The sequence below is a fragment of the Oncorhynchus tshawytscha genome, linkage group LG11, assembly GCF_018296145.1.
Source record: "Oncorhynchus tshawytscha isolate Ot180627B linkage group LG11, Otsh_v2.0, whole genome shotgun sequence".
NCBI classification, from domain to species: Eukaryota; Metazoa; Chordata; class Actinopteri; order Salmoniformes; family Salmonidae; genus Oncorhynchus; species Oncorhynchus tshawytscha.
The window spans coordinates 7,333,360-7,352,926 of NC_056439.1; the positions used below are offsets into that span (position 1 = coordinate 7,333,360).

A 19,567-nucleotide genomic window follows, 5' to 3' on the forward strand; every position below is an offset into this window, starting at 1 on the left:
GCAATTACCCCGGTGTGTGTGACAACACTGTCCCAGAATTTTAAACAGGTTGGAGACGTGACGTGAGTGGGGTGGTGGTGGGGGGGGGTCAAATAGTTTCAGCCATCTAACATCGTTATCTAACGTAACGGTCATCTGTACTGTAGTCCCTTTGTTTACATACATCTCTGCATCGTGCACCACCCCACCTGCTAGAGGGAGAAACGCTGGGATAGCATGCCCCAGTTAATAAACTGCTAACCGGCGAGATAACGGTAAGTTACAGAAGTTACTTTTCGGTCCAGGTAACGTTATCGCCCTACGACGAAGACGGTTGACCTATTTCATCGAAACATCTCTATTTTTGACGGGCATGTGTACAGCTATGCGAGCCAACGTCGGCTAGCTTGCCTTTACCAGCTAGGTTACTGCTAGCCGTTTTGATGCTGCTGATTGATGGCCGCTAGCCAGTTTAGCGTCTCCTACTGCAACGATTCGGGACAGTGTTGCATGACTCCAAAAGAGAGTAGTTAGCGACATTGCCTCGTGGTGAGTAATTGTGTCCTCCTCGCATCGTATCCTAGCTAGCTATGCTGAATCCGATGAAACTAAAACTAGCCCATCACTGCCCCTAGGATTCCAGAGCTCTAGTTTCAGCGTTGATGTACTGTCTCTGCCTTCTTAACTGTAGCCGGGTGAACAGGCCGTGGCTCGGGTGGCTGAGGTCCTTGATTATCTAAATTGGCCTTCATGTGACACCGGGTGCTGTAGTTGTCCTGGAAGGAGGGCAGGCAGTGCGTCCCCGGTGATGCGTTGGGCTGGATGCCCCACCCTCTGGAGAGCCCTGCGGTTGTGAGCGGTGCAATTGCCGTACCAGGCGGTGATACAGCCCGACAGGATGCTCTTAATGGTGCATCTGTAGAAGTTAGTGAGGGTCTTAGGGGCCAAGCCGAATTTCTTCAGCCTCCTGAGGTCGCCTTCACCAAGCTGTCTGTCTGAATAGACCATTTCAAATCAAATTGTAATTTGTCGCATAAGCCGAAATAAACAGGTTTAGACTTTACCGTGAAATGCTTACTTACAAACCCTTTCTCAACAATGCAGAGTTAAAACGTAAGAAAATCAGCACAAAAAAATAGTAACACAAATAAACAAACCCGGCTATATACAAGGAGTAACAGTACGAGTCAATGTGCAGGGGAACAATGTAGTTAAGGTAATATCTACATGTAGGTAGGGGTAAAAGTGACTAGGCAGTCAGGATAGTTAATAAAGAGTAGTAGCACCATATGTGAAAGTGTGTGTATGTCTGTGTTGGAGTGTCAATATAAGTATATGAGTGTGCATAGAGTCAATGATAGTTAATGGGAAAGAAAGGGTGAATTAAATTCCAGGTAGCCATTTGATGACTGTTCAGCAGTCTGAACAGTTAACTCTTTTCAGGAGCCTTTTGGTACCAGACTTGGTGCTCTGGTACCGCTTGCTGTGCAGTAGCAGAGAGAACAGTCTATAACTTGGGTGGCTCGAGGTGTTTGACAGTTTTACAGGCCTTCCTCTGGATGGTAGGGAGCTTGGCCCCAGTGATGTCCTCGCACCACCCTCTGTGGCGTCGGATGCCAAGCAGTTTCCCAGACCAAGCGGTGATGCAGCCAGTCAACATGCTCTCAACGCTGTAGAACCTTTTCAGGATCTGAGGGGCCATTTCAGGTTGTCAGTGATGTGCACACCGAGGAACTTGAAACTTTTGACCCTCTCCACTGCGGCCCGTCAACTTGGATGAGGGTGCGCTCTTTCTGCTGTCTCCTGTAGTCCACGATCAGCTCCTTCGTTTTGTTGACGTTGAGGGGGAGGTAATTTTCCTGGCACCACTCCGCCAGGGCCCTCGCCTCCTGTCTCGTCGTTGTTGGTAATCAGGCCTACCACTGTTGTGTCGTCAGCGAACTTGAAGATTGAGTTGGCCACGCAGTTATTGGGTGAACAGGGAGCACAGGAGAGAGCTGTACTCCCCTGTGGGGCCCCCGTGTTGGGGATCAGCGTGACGGTGGTGTAGTTTCCTACCGTCAGGAAGTCCAGGACCCAGTTGCACAGGGAGGGGTTCAGACCCAGGGCCTCCAGCTTGGTGATGAGCTTGGAGGGGCACTATGGCGTTGAAGGCTGAGCTTTAGTCAATGAACAGCATTCTTACATAAGTATTTCTCCTGCCCAGGTGGGATAGGTCAGTGTGCAGAGCAATGGCGATTGCATCATTCGTGTATTTGATATGCGAATTGCAGTGGGTCTAGGGGTGTGTCGGGGAAGGTGGAGGTGATATGATCCTTGACTAGCCTCTCAAAGCACTCCATGATGGCGAGAAGTGAGTACTGCGGGGCGATAGTCATTTAGTTCAGTTGCCATTCGCTTTCTTGGTTTACAGGAACAATGGCGGACATCTTGAAGCAAGTAGGAACAACAGAGTGGGATATGGAGAGATGCTCTGAAGCTTGGGATGCCGCCTGGGCCGGCAGCCTTGCGAGGGTTTACGCGCTAAAACGACTCGCTCACGTCGGCCACGGCGAACGAGAGCACACAGTCCTCGTGAGAGTCCATCACTGTTGAATACAGCCTGTACATGTTTCCTTGCTTTGTCTTCCTCTAAGTAGGTCTGAATACTTCATTCTAACAATTTAATTAAATGGTAACTAGCTACTATTTATATTAGTAGTGATAGTACTTCCATGTATACTTAAAGTGTACTACAGCTCTCTGATTTCCTTTTCTTATTTGCAGTACCTACATCTGTGTGTGTGTGTGTGTGTGTGTGTGTGTGTGTGTGTGTGTGTGTGTGTGTGTGTGTGTGTGTGTGTGTGTGTGTGTGTGTGTGTGTGTGTGTGTGTTTTAAGGCCCCCGCTACGCCTCAGCTGACTTTGATTATAGGTTTGAGTGACTGTAGTATTTCATCAGTCTCTCTCTCATTACCATCTCTCAGTCACATGGGGTGGTATCCTGTTCTCTTCCCCTCATCTTAACTCAATTACTGTCCGGCCATCTGTCCCAGAGTCACATATCGAGAAATGAACTTTTCTGTGTTCAGTAGCTCACGACAACTCCTCCTGCCTGGTCTTATCTCTTCATACTCTCCATCTTTCTCTTGATGTTTACACTCCTCTCCGGACGGTCTATATTAGCTTTTATTTATTGACATTTTTGTTACTGTTGTTATTTAACCAACCTGACAGGTAAAGTTGAGAAGAAACACCTTTTCTTTTTTTTAGCCTGGTCCCAGATCTGTTTGTGCTCTTTGCGAACTCCATCGCTGGTCAGCGTCAGGCTATTGTCTTTTTCCAATAATGAGTCTATCGGAAGTTTTGAACAGGTCATTTATAATGTCTTTTATAGTTGATTGTTTATTTGACACTCATTTCTGCAGGCCGCCATGGGCGCTTTCTTTCGCAGCGAGGAGGTGTGTCTCGTGCAGCTCTTTCTCCAATCGGGGTCAGCCTACAACTGCGTCAGCGAGCTTGGAGAGTTGGGACTGGTCGAATTCCGAGACGTGAGTTCTTAACTTTGACATTTTAGTATTGAACATCTATTGTAAACGCTGATAGTAGACTAATTAGACAATAAGCTTACTTGGCTTATAAATGTATAATTAACGTCAATACCATAGATATCCTATTAAATTATCGGAGCGGCTATGCCACAAATCCTCAGTTCCAGACTGGGGTGAAAATAGCAGCCATTGGGGTCAGTGAGAAATCCAAACCAGTCTAATTGGAATGAATGGTATTACATGCATATGTGATGCATTTCCTGCTTCTACTTAAGCAGTAAAGTGAAAGTAAGGTATGTAGTGTAACATAAATTGTCTAAGTCCTATCATCAATTGATTTCAGCCAGTGCGTGGCTGTGAATTGACTGCATTGTTTGAATGGAGTGTTGGGATATTGGCAGTTAATCTGGAAAAAATAATGGGATTATTCCTCTAAGACTGTATGGCTGGCTAGCTAGCGAACATACAGTGCAGATAATATTCACATTCATTGTTTTACACAATTATCTTATTACAGCACTGGCAAACTATGGTTGACCAACTCCCTTACTAAAATGACTGACTTTTTAATCCGTCATAAGAAGGCTCACGTCCATTCTAGTATTCTAACTCCTCCTCCTCTTCTTCCTTCTCCTTCTTCTCTTCCCCTCCCCTCCACTCCAGTTGAACCCCAATGTCAACTCGTTCCAGAGGAAGTTTGTGAACGAGGTGCGGCGCTGTGAGGAGATGGAGAAGACCTTCAGTGAGTCTTTGACCTCTGACCTTCACACCATACGATCAGAGAGCATTCCCATATGGGATATTCATCAAGCCTCCTCTACATATCCTCACTTCCTCTTTGATAATCTGCACCTGATGTCCACTTGCTCCCTCGCCCCTCTTCCACTCTCCTTTTCTGCACATCTTCTTTCCCTTCTCCATCCCTCCATCTGTCCTTCTGTTCATCGCCCCTCCGTTCATTCATCTCTCCGCCCCACCTTTCCTTCTCTTCGTCCCTCTCTCCCCAGCGTACCTGGAGCAGGAGATCGTTCGGTCCCTGTTCCCCCCGCAGGCGGGTCCTCTCCCCACCCCCAGCCCCTTGCCCGCCGCCCCCCAGCCCAGAGAACTCATGGCCATCGAGGAGGAGAGCGAGAGGCTGGCCCGGGAGCTACGAGAGGTGAGGAGGGGAGAAAGAGAAGCTAGGAGGGGGGAGAAAATGGGAGAGGAGTGAGGGGGAGAGGTACTGAGAAAGGAGGGGGAATTGTTTTCCTAAAAAAATATATCCCTCCTTAGACATTCCAGTCGAAACGTTGCAATTGACTCTACAGGACCATATCCAGCTGTACGCCAGGTTATTTTTGATTCCTTTCATTGTTTGGGCTATTCATACTGTTCTGCTGTCTGATTGGTCCAGGTGTCCAGGAACAGAGACTGCCTGATGAACCAGCTGATCCAGCTCAGCCAATACAGAGGGGTTCTGATCCAGACACACACTCTCACTGTCTCACAGGTAGGAACGACAGGTCCCAGCATGGCCTCTTATCACCTCACAGGTATGAACTACAGATCCCAGTGTTCACTCTGCTGCTCTGTGGTCGGCCATTGTTGCACTCACACGCTCTTGGAATTATGAGTTCCCGATGTCAAAAAACGATTCCAGTAAACCTCGGAAGTTATTTTCAAATAGGATGGGCCAAGTTTCCGGGGAACTCATGAACACAGCAGATGTGTATGGAAAAGCGTTGATTTCTTTAGCTGAAGCTTTCATTCTGATAAAGGACATTGACGGCCAAAACATCATGATTTTACCTCGAATTTGATAAATAAAGGATCAAGATTAGAATTTTAAGCGAGAGTTGCACCTATTCCTTCCAAATGTTCTCTTGATTTTTGGTTGTACTTATTCTCTCATTGGTTGAGCGCCTTGTACTCTTCTCCCTCTCTTGTCAGGCTCATCCTCCCTCTACTCTGGAGACTGCTGCCTTACTGGACAACAGACAAGACATCCGGCTGAGGTGACAGACGGACAAATATATATATATCTCAATCAGTGGAGGCTGATGGGAGGAGCTATAGGAGAACGGGCTCGTTGTAAAGACTGGGACGGAATCGATGGAAATACATCAAACATATGGAAACCACGTTGGACTCCGTTCCTTCCATTCCATTCCAGCCATTACAAAGGAGCCTGTCCTCCTATAGCTCCTCCCACCAGCCTCCTCTCATATCAATCACTTCATTGTCAACGGCTACGTCTCAAATAGAACCCTGTTTCCTATGCGGTAGTCTGGCTCTGGTCAAAAGTAATGCACTATAAAGGCAATTGGGCTGGGTGCCATTTGGGAAGAACACTATCCAATGGACTTTCCCTACTGGCTTAACAAGCAGCCTAAATAGAGTTCGCATTGCAATATATAAATGAGAATATGTGATAAGCAAAAGTTGGTTGCGTCCCCAAGTGGCATTCTATTCCCTAAGGGCCCCGGTCAAAATAAGTACACTATATAGTGAATAGGTTGCCATTTGACGCAACCAGTGTCAAGAGGAGAAAAGATGAAAGATATTTGGTCAAACGTTATTTGTATAGTCCGGATTTCCCATCTGTAGATGCTCTACAGATGGTCATACGATCAATAAACTATCTGTTGATAAGCAACTGCTTTCTAAGGTTAGGGTTAGGTTAAGCATAAGGGAAAGGGTTAAAGTTAGGGTTAGATAGAGTAAGGGTTAGGATAAGGGGTCAAGGTTAAGATAAGGGTCAAGGTTAGGGTTAGAGCTAGGGTTAGGGTTAGTAGATAGTTGGTCAAAATGTTACTGATAGTCAGTAGACAGGCGGACTATCCAAATAAAGTGTTACCGGGTATTTTTCCCTCATGTGTCTTCTTCCGTCTCCTTCCCAGTTTTGTGGCTGGCGTGGTCCACCCGTGGAAGGTTCCGTCGTTTGAGCGGCTGCTATGGCGAGCGTGCCGCGGTTACATCATCGTCGACTTCAGGGAGATGGAGGAGAGGCTGGAGCTTCCTGAAACGGTAATAAATGAGAGGGTGGACAGTAGAGGGATGAATACAGGAAATAAGGAATAAAGATGGACGAGCAAAGGAAAGAATGTCGGAGGATCCTTATGAAGAATGGACGTATTTCCCTTTCCACACAAATCAGCAAAATTAAAATTAGTTTCCCCCCCCCTTCTAAATCCCACTTCCTTACTTCATTTTTTACGACCAATCACAGGGTGAGATGGTCCAGTGGACAGTTTTCCTCATCTCTTTCTGGGGCGAGCAAATTGGACAGAAAGTCAAGAAGATCTGTGATTGGTTAGTGAGAGCAGATCCAAAGTTTCTAACAATTTTCAGTTACATGTTGAATTTGTCTAATTTATTGTCTAATCTAATGATTCTTGGTCTCCTTTTTTTCTTACCCCTTCTCTCTCTCTCTTCCTGTCTCTCTTTCCTCCGTCTCTTTCTTCTTCTGTCCTTCTCTCAGTTTCCACACCCACACCTTTGACTACCCAGAGGGCACGACGGAGAGAGAGAAGATTCTGCACGGGCTGCAGGGAAGGATAGTAGACATCAAAACGGTAAGAAAAGAGAGCGAGATTGAGCGATAGAGAGAGATGGGCAGAGACCAGCAGATCATTTTGAGCTGGAACAGTTCTCTCAGTTTTCTGTGTCTTTGTCAGTCGTCATCGATGTTGGGTAGATATCAGGCTACTCCTGTTCTACCTTGGGCTCGCGAGTGGCGCAGCGGTCTAAGGCACTGCATCTCAGTGCTCGAGGTGTCACTACAGAACCTGGTTCGATTCCAGGCTGTATCACAACCGGCCGTGTTTGGGAGTACCATAGGGCGGCGCACAATTGGCCCAGCGCCGTCTGGGTTTGGCCGGGGTAGGCTGTCGTCTGGGTTTGGCCGGGGTAGGCTGTCGTCTGGGTTTGGCCGGGGTAGGCTGCCATTGTAAATAAGAATTTCTTCTTAACTGACTTGCCTAGTTAAATAAAGTTTCAATTTAAAATATACTCCTATGGCAGCACCCTGGTTTGTTAACCCCTTCCTCTTCGCCATGATTTATTTCAGGTCTCCCAGACAGGAGGTTCTGCCCCAGTGGAAGGTGTTCTATCCATATCATTAGAATGGTTCTCATTCTATTTGTATGGATTCTTATCTATTCTGTGTTTATTAAACCCCTTCCTTCCCTCCATGGTTTCCCTCAGGTCCTCTCCCAGACGGAACATTACCTGCAGCAGCTGCTGTGTCGCTCGGTGGCCGTGCTGCCCCAGTGGAAGGTGCGGGTCCAGAAGTGTAAGGCCGTCCAGGCCGTGCTCAACCTCTGCAGCCCCTCCGTCACTGACAAGTGTCTGATCGCCGAGGCCTGGTGTCCCGTCAGGAAACTGCTACTGCTGCAGAGCGCCCTGATAGAGGGAACGGTGAGAGAGGAGGAGGGAGGGGAGGAGATAGAGGAAGGATGGGCAAATGGCGGCTTTCTCTCTTTCTTTCTCTCTTTTTTTAGCTTTTGTAAGCCCTCGGATCAATTTCCAAAAACATTTATTTTTGTATTTCTTTTAAGAACTCAGTCGAGGTCTCAACTTACGAGTTAGAATAGTAGAATATACAAGGTGCAATTTCTACATTTGGTTGTGAATCAGCAGTTTTTCCTCTTGTTATGTCAGTCACTGACAGTCACTCAATTATCCATGTCAGCTCATCATTTTTAGATTGGTAAGTTAGTCTAGCCAGCGATCAAAACGTGTAGTAATTAATCATGGATGAGTACTGACCGGGCACATGCCCAGAGGCCTTGACTTCCAGGGGGCCCTCATTGATATCATATTAAGTCATGTTAAAATGTGCCGAATTGCAGGAAAATTGCTTTGAAAGAAAAAATTAGCTGTAAAACAAAAATGTTGTCCTCTGCCCCATGGCAGAATGGGTAGAATTGCATGAAATGAGTTATAAAATTGCAACATTTTCTCTCCGCCCCATGACACAATTGCAAAATGTTTAGAACTTTAAAATTACATCTACGTTTTCTCTCCACCGTCAAAACCAAATATCTCTTAGGGCCCCCAAAAGGCTAGGGCCAGGCCTGGCTTGGCTACTGGTATAATGCATTTAGTTAAGAGAATTAAGTATACTGAACAAAAATATCAGCGCAACATGTAAAGTGTCGGTCCCCAGTTTAATGAGCTGAAATAAACATCCCAGAAAGATTCCATACACACAAAAAGCTTATTTCTCAAAAATGTTTGTTTACATCCCTGTTAGTGAGCATTTCTACTTGCCAAGATAATCCATCCACCTGACAGGTGTGACATATCAAGAAACTGATTAAACAGCATAATCACTACACAGGTGCATCTTGTGCTGGGGACAATAAAAGTGTATGTTAACTTCTGACCCACTGGAATTGTGATACGGTGAATTATAAGTGAAATAATCTGTCTGTAACCAATTGTTGGACAAATGACTTGTGTCATGAACAAAGTAGATGGCCTAACCGACTTGCCAAAACTATAGTTTGTTAAGAAGAAATTTGTGGAGTGGTTGAAAAACGAGTTTTAATGACTCCAACCTAAGTTTATGTAAACTTCTGACTTCAACTGTATATACAATTTCTGGAAGCTGCAAATGTCCATTTTGTCCATGGCCTGCATACTCACCAGACATGTCACCCATTGTGCATGTTTGGGATGCTCTGGATTGACGTGTACAGCAGCATGTTCCAGTTCCTGCCGATAATCCAGCAACTTCGCACAGCCATTGAAGAGGAGTGGGACAACATTACACATGTCACAATCAATAGCTAATCCATAGATTAGGGTCTAATTTAATTATTTTAATTGACTGATTTCCTTCTGTGACCTGTAACTCAGTAAAATCGTAGAAATTGGGCTCCCGAGTGACACAGCAGTCTAAGGCACTGCATCTCAGTGCTAGAGGCGTCACTACAGACCCTGGTTCGTTCCAGGGCTGTATCACAACCGGCCGTGATCGGCAGTCCCATAGGGCGGCGCACAATTGACCCAGCGTCGTCCGGGTTAGAGAAGGGATTTGGTGGGGGGGCTTTACTTGGCTAATTGCGCTCTAGTTACTCCTTGTGACGGGCCAGGCGCCTGCAGGCTGACCTCGGTCGTCAGGTGAACAGTGTTTCCTCCAACACATTGTTGCGGCTGGCTTCCGGGTTGAGCGGGCGGGTGTTAAGAGCGGGCGGGTGGGTGTTGACTGGTCATGTTTCAGAGGATGCATGACTCGACCTCCGCATCCCAAACCCACTGGGGAGTTGCAGAGATGAGAGAAGATCGAAATTGGGGAGGAAAAAAGAGGGTAAAATACCAATAAATAAATAATATAATAATTTGAAAAATATCTTTGAAAATGTTGCTTTTATATTTTTTGTTCAGTGTAGTTTAACTGCACAGATGGATTGATTGCACAAATCAGTCGACTACATGTGTGTGTATGGATGTGGGTACGCAGACCCGCAAGTTTACTACAGCCCCTCATGACCAGTTAAGATTTTGTGTGGCCCCAACCCCCATCAAAGTTGCTCTGAGATGGGAGGAATAGGGAGGACAGGGATGATCAAGGTGAAAGAATAGACAGGGATGATCAAGGTGAAAGAAATGAGACTTTTGGTCAGGTAGAAACGTCATAAGAATGCGTAATCAGATTTTGGTGTTATGATTACTTTAACAGGAATATCTCTCTCTCTCTCTCGCATCTCTCCCCTCCCACAGAGGAAGAACGGTAGTGGTGTGGACTCATTCTATAACCGCCTCCCGGACCCCAGCACTCCTCCTCCCACCCTCTTCCACACCAACTCCTTCACAGCCGGCTTCCAGAGCATTGTAGACGCATACGGTGTTGCCAGATACAGAGAGGTCAACCCAGGTATATATATATATACATGCGCACACACACACACACACACACACACACACACACACACACACACACACACACGAAAACTCAACAGTCATCCACCAACTCTGTCAACCCTAATTCTCGCTCTCTGTGTATGTTTTGTGTGTTTGTCCCTCCTGTGGCTCCGTCTATAGCGGTGTACACCATCATCACCTTCCCCTTCCTGTTTGCGGTGATGTTTGGGGACGTGGGCCACGGCCTCCTAATGACCATGGCCGCCCTCTGGATGGTGCTGCAGGAGAGAGACCTCAATCTCAGGACCAACGACAACGAGGTACACACAGCTTACCACTCTCCTTGTGGATGGTACTACAGGAGAAAGACCCGAAACTCAGGACTATTTTATTTAAAAAAAAAAAAAATGTAACCTTTATTTATCTAGGCAAGTCAGTTAAGAACAAATTCTTATTTACAATGACGGCCAAACCCGGACGACGCTGGGCCAATTGTGCGCTGCCCTATGGGACTCCCAACCACGGCCAGGTTGTGATACAGCCTGGATTCGAACCAAGGTGTCTGTAGTGACGCCTCTAGCACTGAGATGCAGTGCCTTAGACCGCTGCTCCACTCGGGAGCAACAAGGTAAACAGGAGGAGGGGAGAGCCCTCTAATGCAGGGGTGGGCGACTCCAGGGTGTGTCACCCATCAGGCGCCAGAGGACTGGAGCTGAAGCTAGAGCCTCTTCCCAAACACACAATCATCCCAGTTTCCTGTCTCTAGTTTGTCTTCATGTAAAATCAGTACTGGAAATGAAAGTGTTTCAACTGGCCCAGCCACACACTGTACCCGTCTTGACCTCATCCAACTGAAGAGCAACTCTCTCACTCTCTCTCTCTCTCACTCTCTCTCTCACAGATCTGGCAGATGATGTTTGGTGGTCGGTATCTGATCTTGTTAATGGGTCTATTCTCTATCTACACTGGAGCCGTCTACAACGAGTGTTTCAGTAAAGGCCTCAGCCCCTTCCCGTCGGGATGGCACCTACAACCTATGTTCCAGCACTACAACTGGACGTAAATGGATACACACACACACATGTATGCGTACACACACACACAGACGCACACACACACACTAACATTGTCCTCTCCATTCTGTGTCAGTGATGAGACTCTGAGGGAGAACCAGTATCTTACTCTGGACCCGAACGTGACCGGAGTGTTCCAGGGACCCTATCCGTTTGGCATCGACCCGGTAACTCTAAACTACATCCATCCATCTCTTTTATCTATATCGGTTTGGCCTATTTTCCCGTTCGACGTCTTCATTCCATACTGAATGAGTCGGCACTGGGAACCCCCTGGAAACATGTATCCAAGCTCTTTCATACTGCTGCTTTGGAGAGAGTCGACTCCGGTGATGCCACATCAACATTTTTCAGGACTGAGTCAAATGAAAACATGGCGTAAACATTACGCAATTCCATTTCCTTTGATTGTCCTGCAATGGTGATTACTAACAGGCATAGGCCTATAACCGTACAAACTCATCTCATATGTATATACTGTACTCGATACCATCTACTGCATCTTGCCTATGCCGCTCTGTACCATCACTCATTCATATATCTTTATGTACATATTCTTTATCCCTTTACACTTATGTGTATACAGTAGTAGTTTTGGGAATTGTTAGGTAGATTACTCTGGTTGGTTATTACTGCATTGTCGGAACTAGAAGCACAAGCATTTCGCTACACTCGCATTAACATCTGCTAACCATGTGTATGTGACAAATATAATTTTATTTGATTTGAACCATACAAATATGTTAGGTACTGTGCTGGTTTCAACAAGAAATGAAAAGAGAAACAAACTAAACGTAAAGAAGCATTCTTGTGTGCGGAATACTTGAATTCGACACATTCCAAAACAATGTCTGTTGGGCTCTGTTTTCTGACCTTTGACCTGTAGATCTGGCGGCTGGCCAACAACCACCTGACGTTCCTGAACTCGTACAAGATGAAGATGTCCGTCATCATCGGGGTCGTCCACATGACTTTCGGAGTCTGCCTGTCCTTTTTCAACTACATGTAGGTCTCCACTTCCACTCCGACACAAACACTTCAACCCTAAAACCATTACCGCAACAAATCAACGGTGATTTATATATCGTCTACATCTTTTGGCACTATATCTTCTAACCCTTGTATTATAATGAACCCTGTCTTTTCCAAGGAGACCTTAGTAACACATCTGATCACAGTCATGTTCTTTGTCTCTCTCACACCCTCCAGTCACTTGAACCAGCTGAGCAGTGTGTTCCTGGTACTGATCCCAGAGCTGTTGTTCATGCAGTGTCTGTTTGGCTACCTGGTCTTCATGGTGTTGTTGAAGTGGGTGGCGTTCAGCCCTCAGGACTCCGACCGGGCCCCCAGCATCCTCATACACTTCATAGATATGTTCCTGTTCACTGAGAATGAGGATAATCCACCCCTTTACCATGGACAGGTGAGACGTGCACACACGTCACGTGTGGACGGCAGACAGACATGCACGCACACACGTGATCGTACCTGCCCTGTCCACCTAGCTGCATTAAGCTCTAGTAATGGACAACTTGAACGAATGTCTGTTTCTCTTCTGTCCCCTCCCTCCCTCTAGATGATAGTCCAGAGGGTCCTGGTGGTGGTCGCTCTGGCGTCAGTGCCTGTCCTGTTACTAGGGAAACCACTCTCTCTCTACTACAACCACAGGAGACGAGCCAACACTAGAAGGGTAAGGGGGGGAGGGAGGGAGAGAGAGCGAGAGAGAGACCGGGATTGGAAGTGGATAACTACATTTTTGCTTGTAAGCAAAGGAGTCCGACAGCATTTGTAACAAATGCGAACAGTTAAGTGTGTGTGATTGAGACATGAAGTCTGTTTACACCACTGAGTCATTGGTTCTAGACCACAACCCTCTGATTGTAAGTAATAGATGCCACATGTCGTGTGTGTGCGACAGGGAGAAGAGCGCCCCCTTGTGACGGACACTAGCTCCATCAACGCGTTACAAGGAGACCTGGAGGAAGGAGGAACCAGAGAGGAGGAGGTGAAGGAGAGGGAGGGGTAGAAAGTAGGAGGGTTCATTTGAGGAAACTGGGTCTTGTTAATTAATGTAAACCGTACCAAAACGTTTTTCAACTGAAAATGAAAATGGGTGTTTCTTATTAGACAAGGTAGTCCCTCCAGGTTTCGGTCTGTTTTTTTTGTTTGGTGTCTCGTGAATATGGACCAGGGCTAAGTGTTGATTTGGGATTCTGGTTTTAACCCTTTCTCTCCTCCCCTGCAGGAGTTTGATACAGCGGATGTGTTCATGCACCAGGCCATCCACACTATAGAGTACTGTCTGGGCTGCATCTCCAACACAGCTTCCTATCTACGACTGTGGGCCCTCAGCCTCGCACATGCACGTGAGTCTCTCTCACTCACACTCACACACAGTCACATTGTGCCAGTGACGTTTGTGCCTGTGTGTGACATTGTCATAACACACACGCACACACATAAAGCAGGAGACTTAAGATTTAAGTTTATCTACACGCGTCTCAATTGTTTTTCAAATCCATCCTTCATGGCACTGATCTGAAAGAACTGACCAGGTGAAAGCTGGCCTAATGATGAAAGGGGGGATACCTAGTCAGTTGGACAACTGAATGCAGGGGTGGTGGTCTGGCCTTAAATCCAGCTTCCATCACATGACTTTCTTTCACCTGTCAAGTACTTCCTAATCAGTAGTACTTCCTAATCAGTAGTACTTCCTAATCAGTAGTACTTCCTAATCAATAGATGAAGGGCGGGAGACAAGGAGAAGACTACTTATTTTATTTTTATCAGGAAACCCTTTTCCTATCACCTTTAAGCAATCGAAAGAGAGCCCACATTCTATTCCCAAGTTAACTCCAAATGTTGAACGATGCCAACATAGCACTGCAGTTCATGGAGATACAGTATGTTCTGGTTGAGTCCAAAACTAAAAAGGCTATCGGGATGCCATTTTGAATGCAATATCCAATATAACATAAGTATCCCATAGCTCCTGACCCACTGATAGCTATAGCTCCTGACCCACTGATAGCTATAGCTCCTGACCCACTGATAGCTATAGCTCCTGACCCACTGATAGCTATAGCTCCTGACCCACTGATAGCTATAGCTCCTGACCCACTGATAGCTATAGCTCCTGACCCACTGATAGCTATAGCTCCTGACCCACTGATAGCTATAGCTCCTGACCCACTGATAGCTATAGCTCCTGACCCACTGATAGCTATAGCTCCTGACCCACTGATAGCTATAGCTCCTGACCCACTGATAGCTATAGCTCCTGACCCACTGATAGCTATAGCTCCTGACCCACTGATAGCTATAGCTCCTGACCCACTGATAGCTATAGCTCCTGACCCACTGATAGCTATAGCTCCTGACCCACTGATAGCTATAGCTCCTGACCCACTGATAGTGCCTTTGGAAAGTATTCAGACCCCTTGACTTTTTCCACATATTGTTACGTTACAGCCTTATTCATCCATCTACACACAATGCCCCATAATGACAAAGCAAAAACAGGTTTTTAGATTAAAAAAAAGAAAAAAAGAAAGTGAAATATCACATTTACATAAGTATTCAGACCCTTTACTCAGTACTTTGTTGAAGCACCTTTGGCAGCGATTACAGCATCGAGTCTTCTTGGGTATGATGCTACAAGCTTGGCACACCTGTATTTGGGGAGTGTCTCCCATTCTGCTCTGCAGATCCTCTCAATCTCTGTCAGGTTGCGGCACAGCTATTTTCAGGTCTCTCCAGAGATGTTCGATCGGGTTCAAGTCCGGGCTCTGGCTGGGCCACTCAAGGACACACTTGCCCCGAAGCCACTCCTGCGTTGTCCTGTCGGAAGGTGAACATTCGCTGCAGTCATAGCTCCTGAGCGTCTTAACAGGTTTTCATCAAGGATCTCTCTGTACTTTTCTCCGTTCATCTTTGCCTTGATCCTAACTAGTCTCTCAGTCCCTGCCGCTGAAAAACATCCCCACAGCATGCTGCTGCCACCACCATGCTTCACCGTAGGGATGATGCCAGGTTTCCTCCAGACGTGCCGCTTGGCGTTCAATATTGGCTTCATCAGACCAGAGAATCTTATTTCTCATGGTCTAAGAGTCTATAGGTGCCTTTTGGCAAACTCCAAGCGGGCTGTCATGTGCCTTTAACCGATGAGTGGCTTCTGTCTGGCCACTCTACCATAAAGGCCTGATTGGTGGAGTGCTGCAGAGATGGTTGTCCTTCTGGGAGGTTCTCCCATCTCCACAGATGAACTCTCGAGCTCTGTCAGAGTGATCATTATGTTCTTGGTCACCTCCCTGACCAAGGCCCTTCTCCCCCGATTGCTCAATTTGGCTGGGCGGCCAGCTCTAGGGCGGAATTATGTAGGCCACTTTCTTCTTGGGGACCTTCAATGCCTCAGAAATGTTTTGGTACCCTTCCCCAGATCTGTGCCTCGACACTATCCTGTCTTGGCTCACTATGGAAAATTCCTTCCTCCTCATGGCTTGGTTTTTGTTCTGACATGCACTGTCAACTATGGGACCTTATATAGACAGGTGTGTGTCTTTCCAAATCATGTCCAATCATTTGAATTTACCACAGGGGGGGGGGGACTCCAAGTTGTAGAAACAGCTTAAGGATGATCAATGGAAACAGGCTGGACCTGAGCTCAATTTCAAATATCATAGCAAAGGGGTGGAATTCTTACGTTAAAAAAAGTCATACATTTTTGTTTGAGGATTTTTGATTTATTTAATCCATTTTAGAATAAGGACGTAACGTAACACAATGTGGAAAAAGTCAAGGGCTCCAAAGTTTTGGCCGGTACTGTACACATATCTTCACTACCGTTCAAAAGTTAGGGGTCACTTAGAAATGTCCTTGTTTTTGAAAGAAGAGCAAATGTATTGTCCGATAAAATAACATCAAAACGATCAGAAATACAGTGTAGACATTGTTAATGGTGTAAATGACTATTGTAGCTGGAAACGGCAGATTTTTAAAAATGGAATATGTACAGAGGCCCATTATCAGCAACCATCACTCCTGTGTTCCAATGGCACGTTGTGTTCGCTAATCCAAGTGTATCATTTTAAAAAGGCTAATTGATCATTAGAAAACCCTTTTGCAATTATGTTAGTACAGCTGAAAACTGTTGTCCTGATTAAAGTAGTAATACAACTGGCCTTCTTTAGACTAGTTGAGTATCTGGAGCATCAGCATTTGTGGGTTCGATTACAGGCTCAAAATGGCCAGAAACAAATAACTTTCTTCTGAAACTGTCTATTCTTGTTCTGACAATTGAAGGCTATTCCATGCCAAGAAACTGAAGATCTCGTACGACTCCCTTCACAGAACAGCGCAAACAGGCTCTAACCAGAATAGAAAGGGGAGTGGGAGGCCCCGGTGCACAACTAAGCAAGAGGACAAGTACTTTAGTGTCTAGTTTGAGAAACAGACGCCTCACAAGTCAACTGGCAGCTTCATTAAATAATACCCGCAAAACACCAGTGTCAACGTCAACAGTGAAGAGGCGATTCCTCTGTCCAGAGTGTGTTCTTTTGCCCATCTTAATCTTTTCTTTTTATTGGCAACTCTGCCTAGAAGTCCAGCATCCCGGAGTTGCCTCTTCACTGTTGTCAATGTCTAGACTGCTTTTCTTTCAAAAACAAAGACATTTCTAAGTGACCCCAAACCTTTGACAGTAGTGTACATTTTAAGCAGCTCTTCTACATACATTATCATTTAAATATTTGTGTGACCTGGTGATTATATAAAAAAAAGCCACATATTTGTATGCTCTTTGCTAAATGGAAAAGTGACAGCCTACTTATGGTGCTTTCAAGACAACTGGGAATTCTTTAAAAAAACAAGGTCAAATGATGACGTCAGTGAGCTTCAGGTCGGCGCTCTAGAAAGATGACAGTTTCCGAGTTGGATGACCGTTCAAAATTATTTTTCCCAGTCGGAGCTAGTTTTTTTTCCAGAGTTTCCAGTTGTCTTGAACTCACTCAAGTCAGAGTTCGCAGTAGTTTTGAGTACGGCATAATACCAGTTGTGTGTGTTGCAGAGCTGTCGGAGGTGCTATGGGTGATGGTGATGCGTATCAGCCTGTCGTGGCAGGGCTACGTGGGATCTGTAGTTCTAGCCGTTATCTTTTCCTTCTTCGCCACACTCACCGTCTCCATCCTGCTCGTCATGGAGGGGCTGTCCGCGTTCCTGCACGCGCTCAGATTGCACTGGTGGGTCACACACACACCCTGTTGCCCCTCACTTTGTCATTCACATACCAAACTGTTGCCCCTCAATGTTTTCCATCTCTCACGCCCACAAACACAACCAGTTGATTTGTATCCCACGCACGCACAGCACACATGGGGACATGTGAAACTTCTCAGCCTGAAGTGTCGCAGAATTGTGAGCGCTTCGGGAGGGCAGTCACGTGTGCTAGCAAAGCAGAGATGCTTGGTTCGAGCCTCAGCTCGAGCCATGTCAGGAGGAAGTGGTCGTCGCTGAATAAGCAGCGTGACGTCCTTCAAGCCACACCATTCTCCATCCCTAATATTCCTATTTTTCCTCTTCCCAGGGTGGAGTTCCAGAATAAGTTCTACAGTGGAACGGGATACAAGCTCAACCCTTTCTCCTTCTCCTCCATCCTGAACCCTGTATAGGCTTTCAACACAGGACATTGTTACAGAGGAATTGCAGTACCTACACAGATATAGCCCAATATACCGCTTTCAACACAGGACGTTATGTTACATATGAAATACTGACAGATGTAGGGTGTTTGGGATGGCAACCTATTCCTTATATAGTGCACAACTTTTGACAAGAGCCCTATGGATCCTGGTCAAAGGTCGTGCACTATATAGGTTTTAGGGTTCCATTTGATACATCCATAGCCTAATAAGCGAATGTTTGATACTAACAATTTTTGACTTGAATTTTCATCTTGCAGATGGTATCCTTCTTAAAAAAGGAGAGGAACTTGTGAATATAGTTAGCGGTTTTTGACTTGCAGTTTCTCTTTAATGATGAGCCTACAACAAAGATGGCTACTGTAGGAGTGCACTACGTTTCCCAGGGACAACTGGGGCACCATTTTGTGCATGGGAGCTTTATGTTATTACAACTTATAAATGAATGCCATTAAAGGATTGTTTTATAATCCCTAAAAGCTTGTGGATTGTCTCTACTTTACTGAAAATCCACTACAATGTTGAGTATGAACACTGCAGCCAACATAAATGATAGTTTAGATACCTACTTATTCAAGGGTTTCTTTACTATTTTCTACATGGTAGAATAATGAAATCATGTAGTAACCAAAAAGTGTTAAATCAATTTTATATTGGAGATTTTTCAAAGTAGCCACCTTTTGCACTCTTGGCATAATCTCAACCAGCTTCATGAGGTAGACTCCTGGAATGCATTTCAATTAACGTGTGTGCCTTGTTAATGCATTTGAGCCAATCAGTTGTGTTGTGACAATGTAGGGGTGGTATATTATGGCAACAGCTCAAATAAGCAAAGAGAAACGACAGTCCATACGGAACATTAAGAACTTTGAAAGTTTCTTCAAGTGCAGTTGCTAAAACCATCAAGCGCTATGATGAAACTGGCTCTCATGAGGAACGCCACAGGAAAGGAGGACCCAGAGTTACCTCTGCTGCAGAGGATAAGTTCATTAAGTGCTTCAGAGTTCAAGTAACAGACATCAAAATCAACTGTTCAGAGGAGACTGTGTGGATCAGGCCTTCATGGTCAAATTGCTGCAAAGATACCGCTACTAAAAAGACACCAAGAAGACTTGCTTGGGCCAAGAAACACGATGGACAATAGAGCGGAGGAAATCTGTCCTTAGGTCTGATGAGTCTAAATTTGAGATTTGTGGTTCCAATATCTGTGTCTTTGTGAGACAGTAGGTGAACGGATGATCTCCGCATGTGTGGTTCCCACCGTGAAGCATGGAGGTGGTGGTGCTTTGCTGGTGACACTGATTTATTTAGAATTTTTTAAAAAGGCACACTTAACCAGCATGGCTACCACAGCATTCTGCAGCAATAACGCCATCACATCTGGTTTGTGCTTAGTGGGACCATCATTTGTTTTTCAACAGGACAATGACCCAACACACCTC

The 19,567-nt window shown here is 45.7% G+C and overlaps 1 protein-coding gene across 3 annotated transcripts; it reads left to right on the plus strand.

The window, feature by feature from the left end:
• Positions 1-59: 59 nt before the first annotated feature.
• Positions 60-18,622, plus strand: LOC112261368 (V-type proton ATPase 116 kDa subunit a3). Of its 3 annotated transcripts, none has more exons than XM_024436650.2 (21): positions 60-254; positions 3,386-3,508; positions 4,172-4,250; positions 4,516-4,664; positions 4,902-4,997; positions 5,438-5,502; positions 6,388-6,514; positions 6,717-6,799; positions 6,969-7,062; positions 7,694-7,906; positions 10,217-10,370; positions 10,538-10,677; positions 11,259-11,416; positions 11,507-11,597; positions 12,317-12,435; positions 12,640-12,853; positions 13,007-13,120; positions 13,349-13,435; positions 13,676-13,796; positions 17,495-17,666; positions 18,011-18,622. In XM_024436650.2, exons 2-21 carry the CDS (start codon positions 3,392-3,394, stop codon positions 18,093-18,095), a joined length of 2,478 nt encoding a protein of 825 aa, XP_024292418.1. In that variant the 5' UTR covers positions 60-254; positions 3,386-3,391; the 3' UTR covers positions 18,096-18,622. The 3 variants fall into 3 exon arrangements, with proteins under 3 accessions (XP_024292418.1, XP_024292420.1, XP_024292419.1); XM_024436652.2 differs by having other exon boundaries at positions 3,412-3,508; XM_024436651.2 differs by lacking the exon at positions 60-254 and adding an exon at positions 2,919-3,194.
• The last annotated feature ends 945 nt before the right edge of the window (positions 18,623-19,567 follow it).

What these genes read in the sequence shown, in the direction of transcription:
- LOC112261368 (XM_024436650.2), top strand. Translation starts at nt 3,392, where the DNA reads ATGGGCGCTTTCTTTCGCAGCGAGGAGGTGTGTCTCGTGCAGCTCTTT. An exon ending in GGCTGGAGCTTCCTGAAACG is followed by an intron (nt 6,515 to 6,716) that starts GTAATAAATGAG and finishes GACCAATCACAG; the next exon opens with GGTGAGATGGTCCAGTGGAC. An exon ending in ATCCGTTTGGCATCGACCCG is followed by an intron (nt 11,598 to 12,316) that starts GTAACTCTAAAC and finishes TTTGACCTGTAG; the next exon opens with ATCTGGCGGCTGGCCAACAA.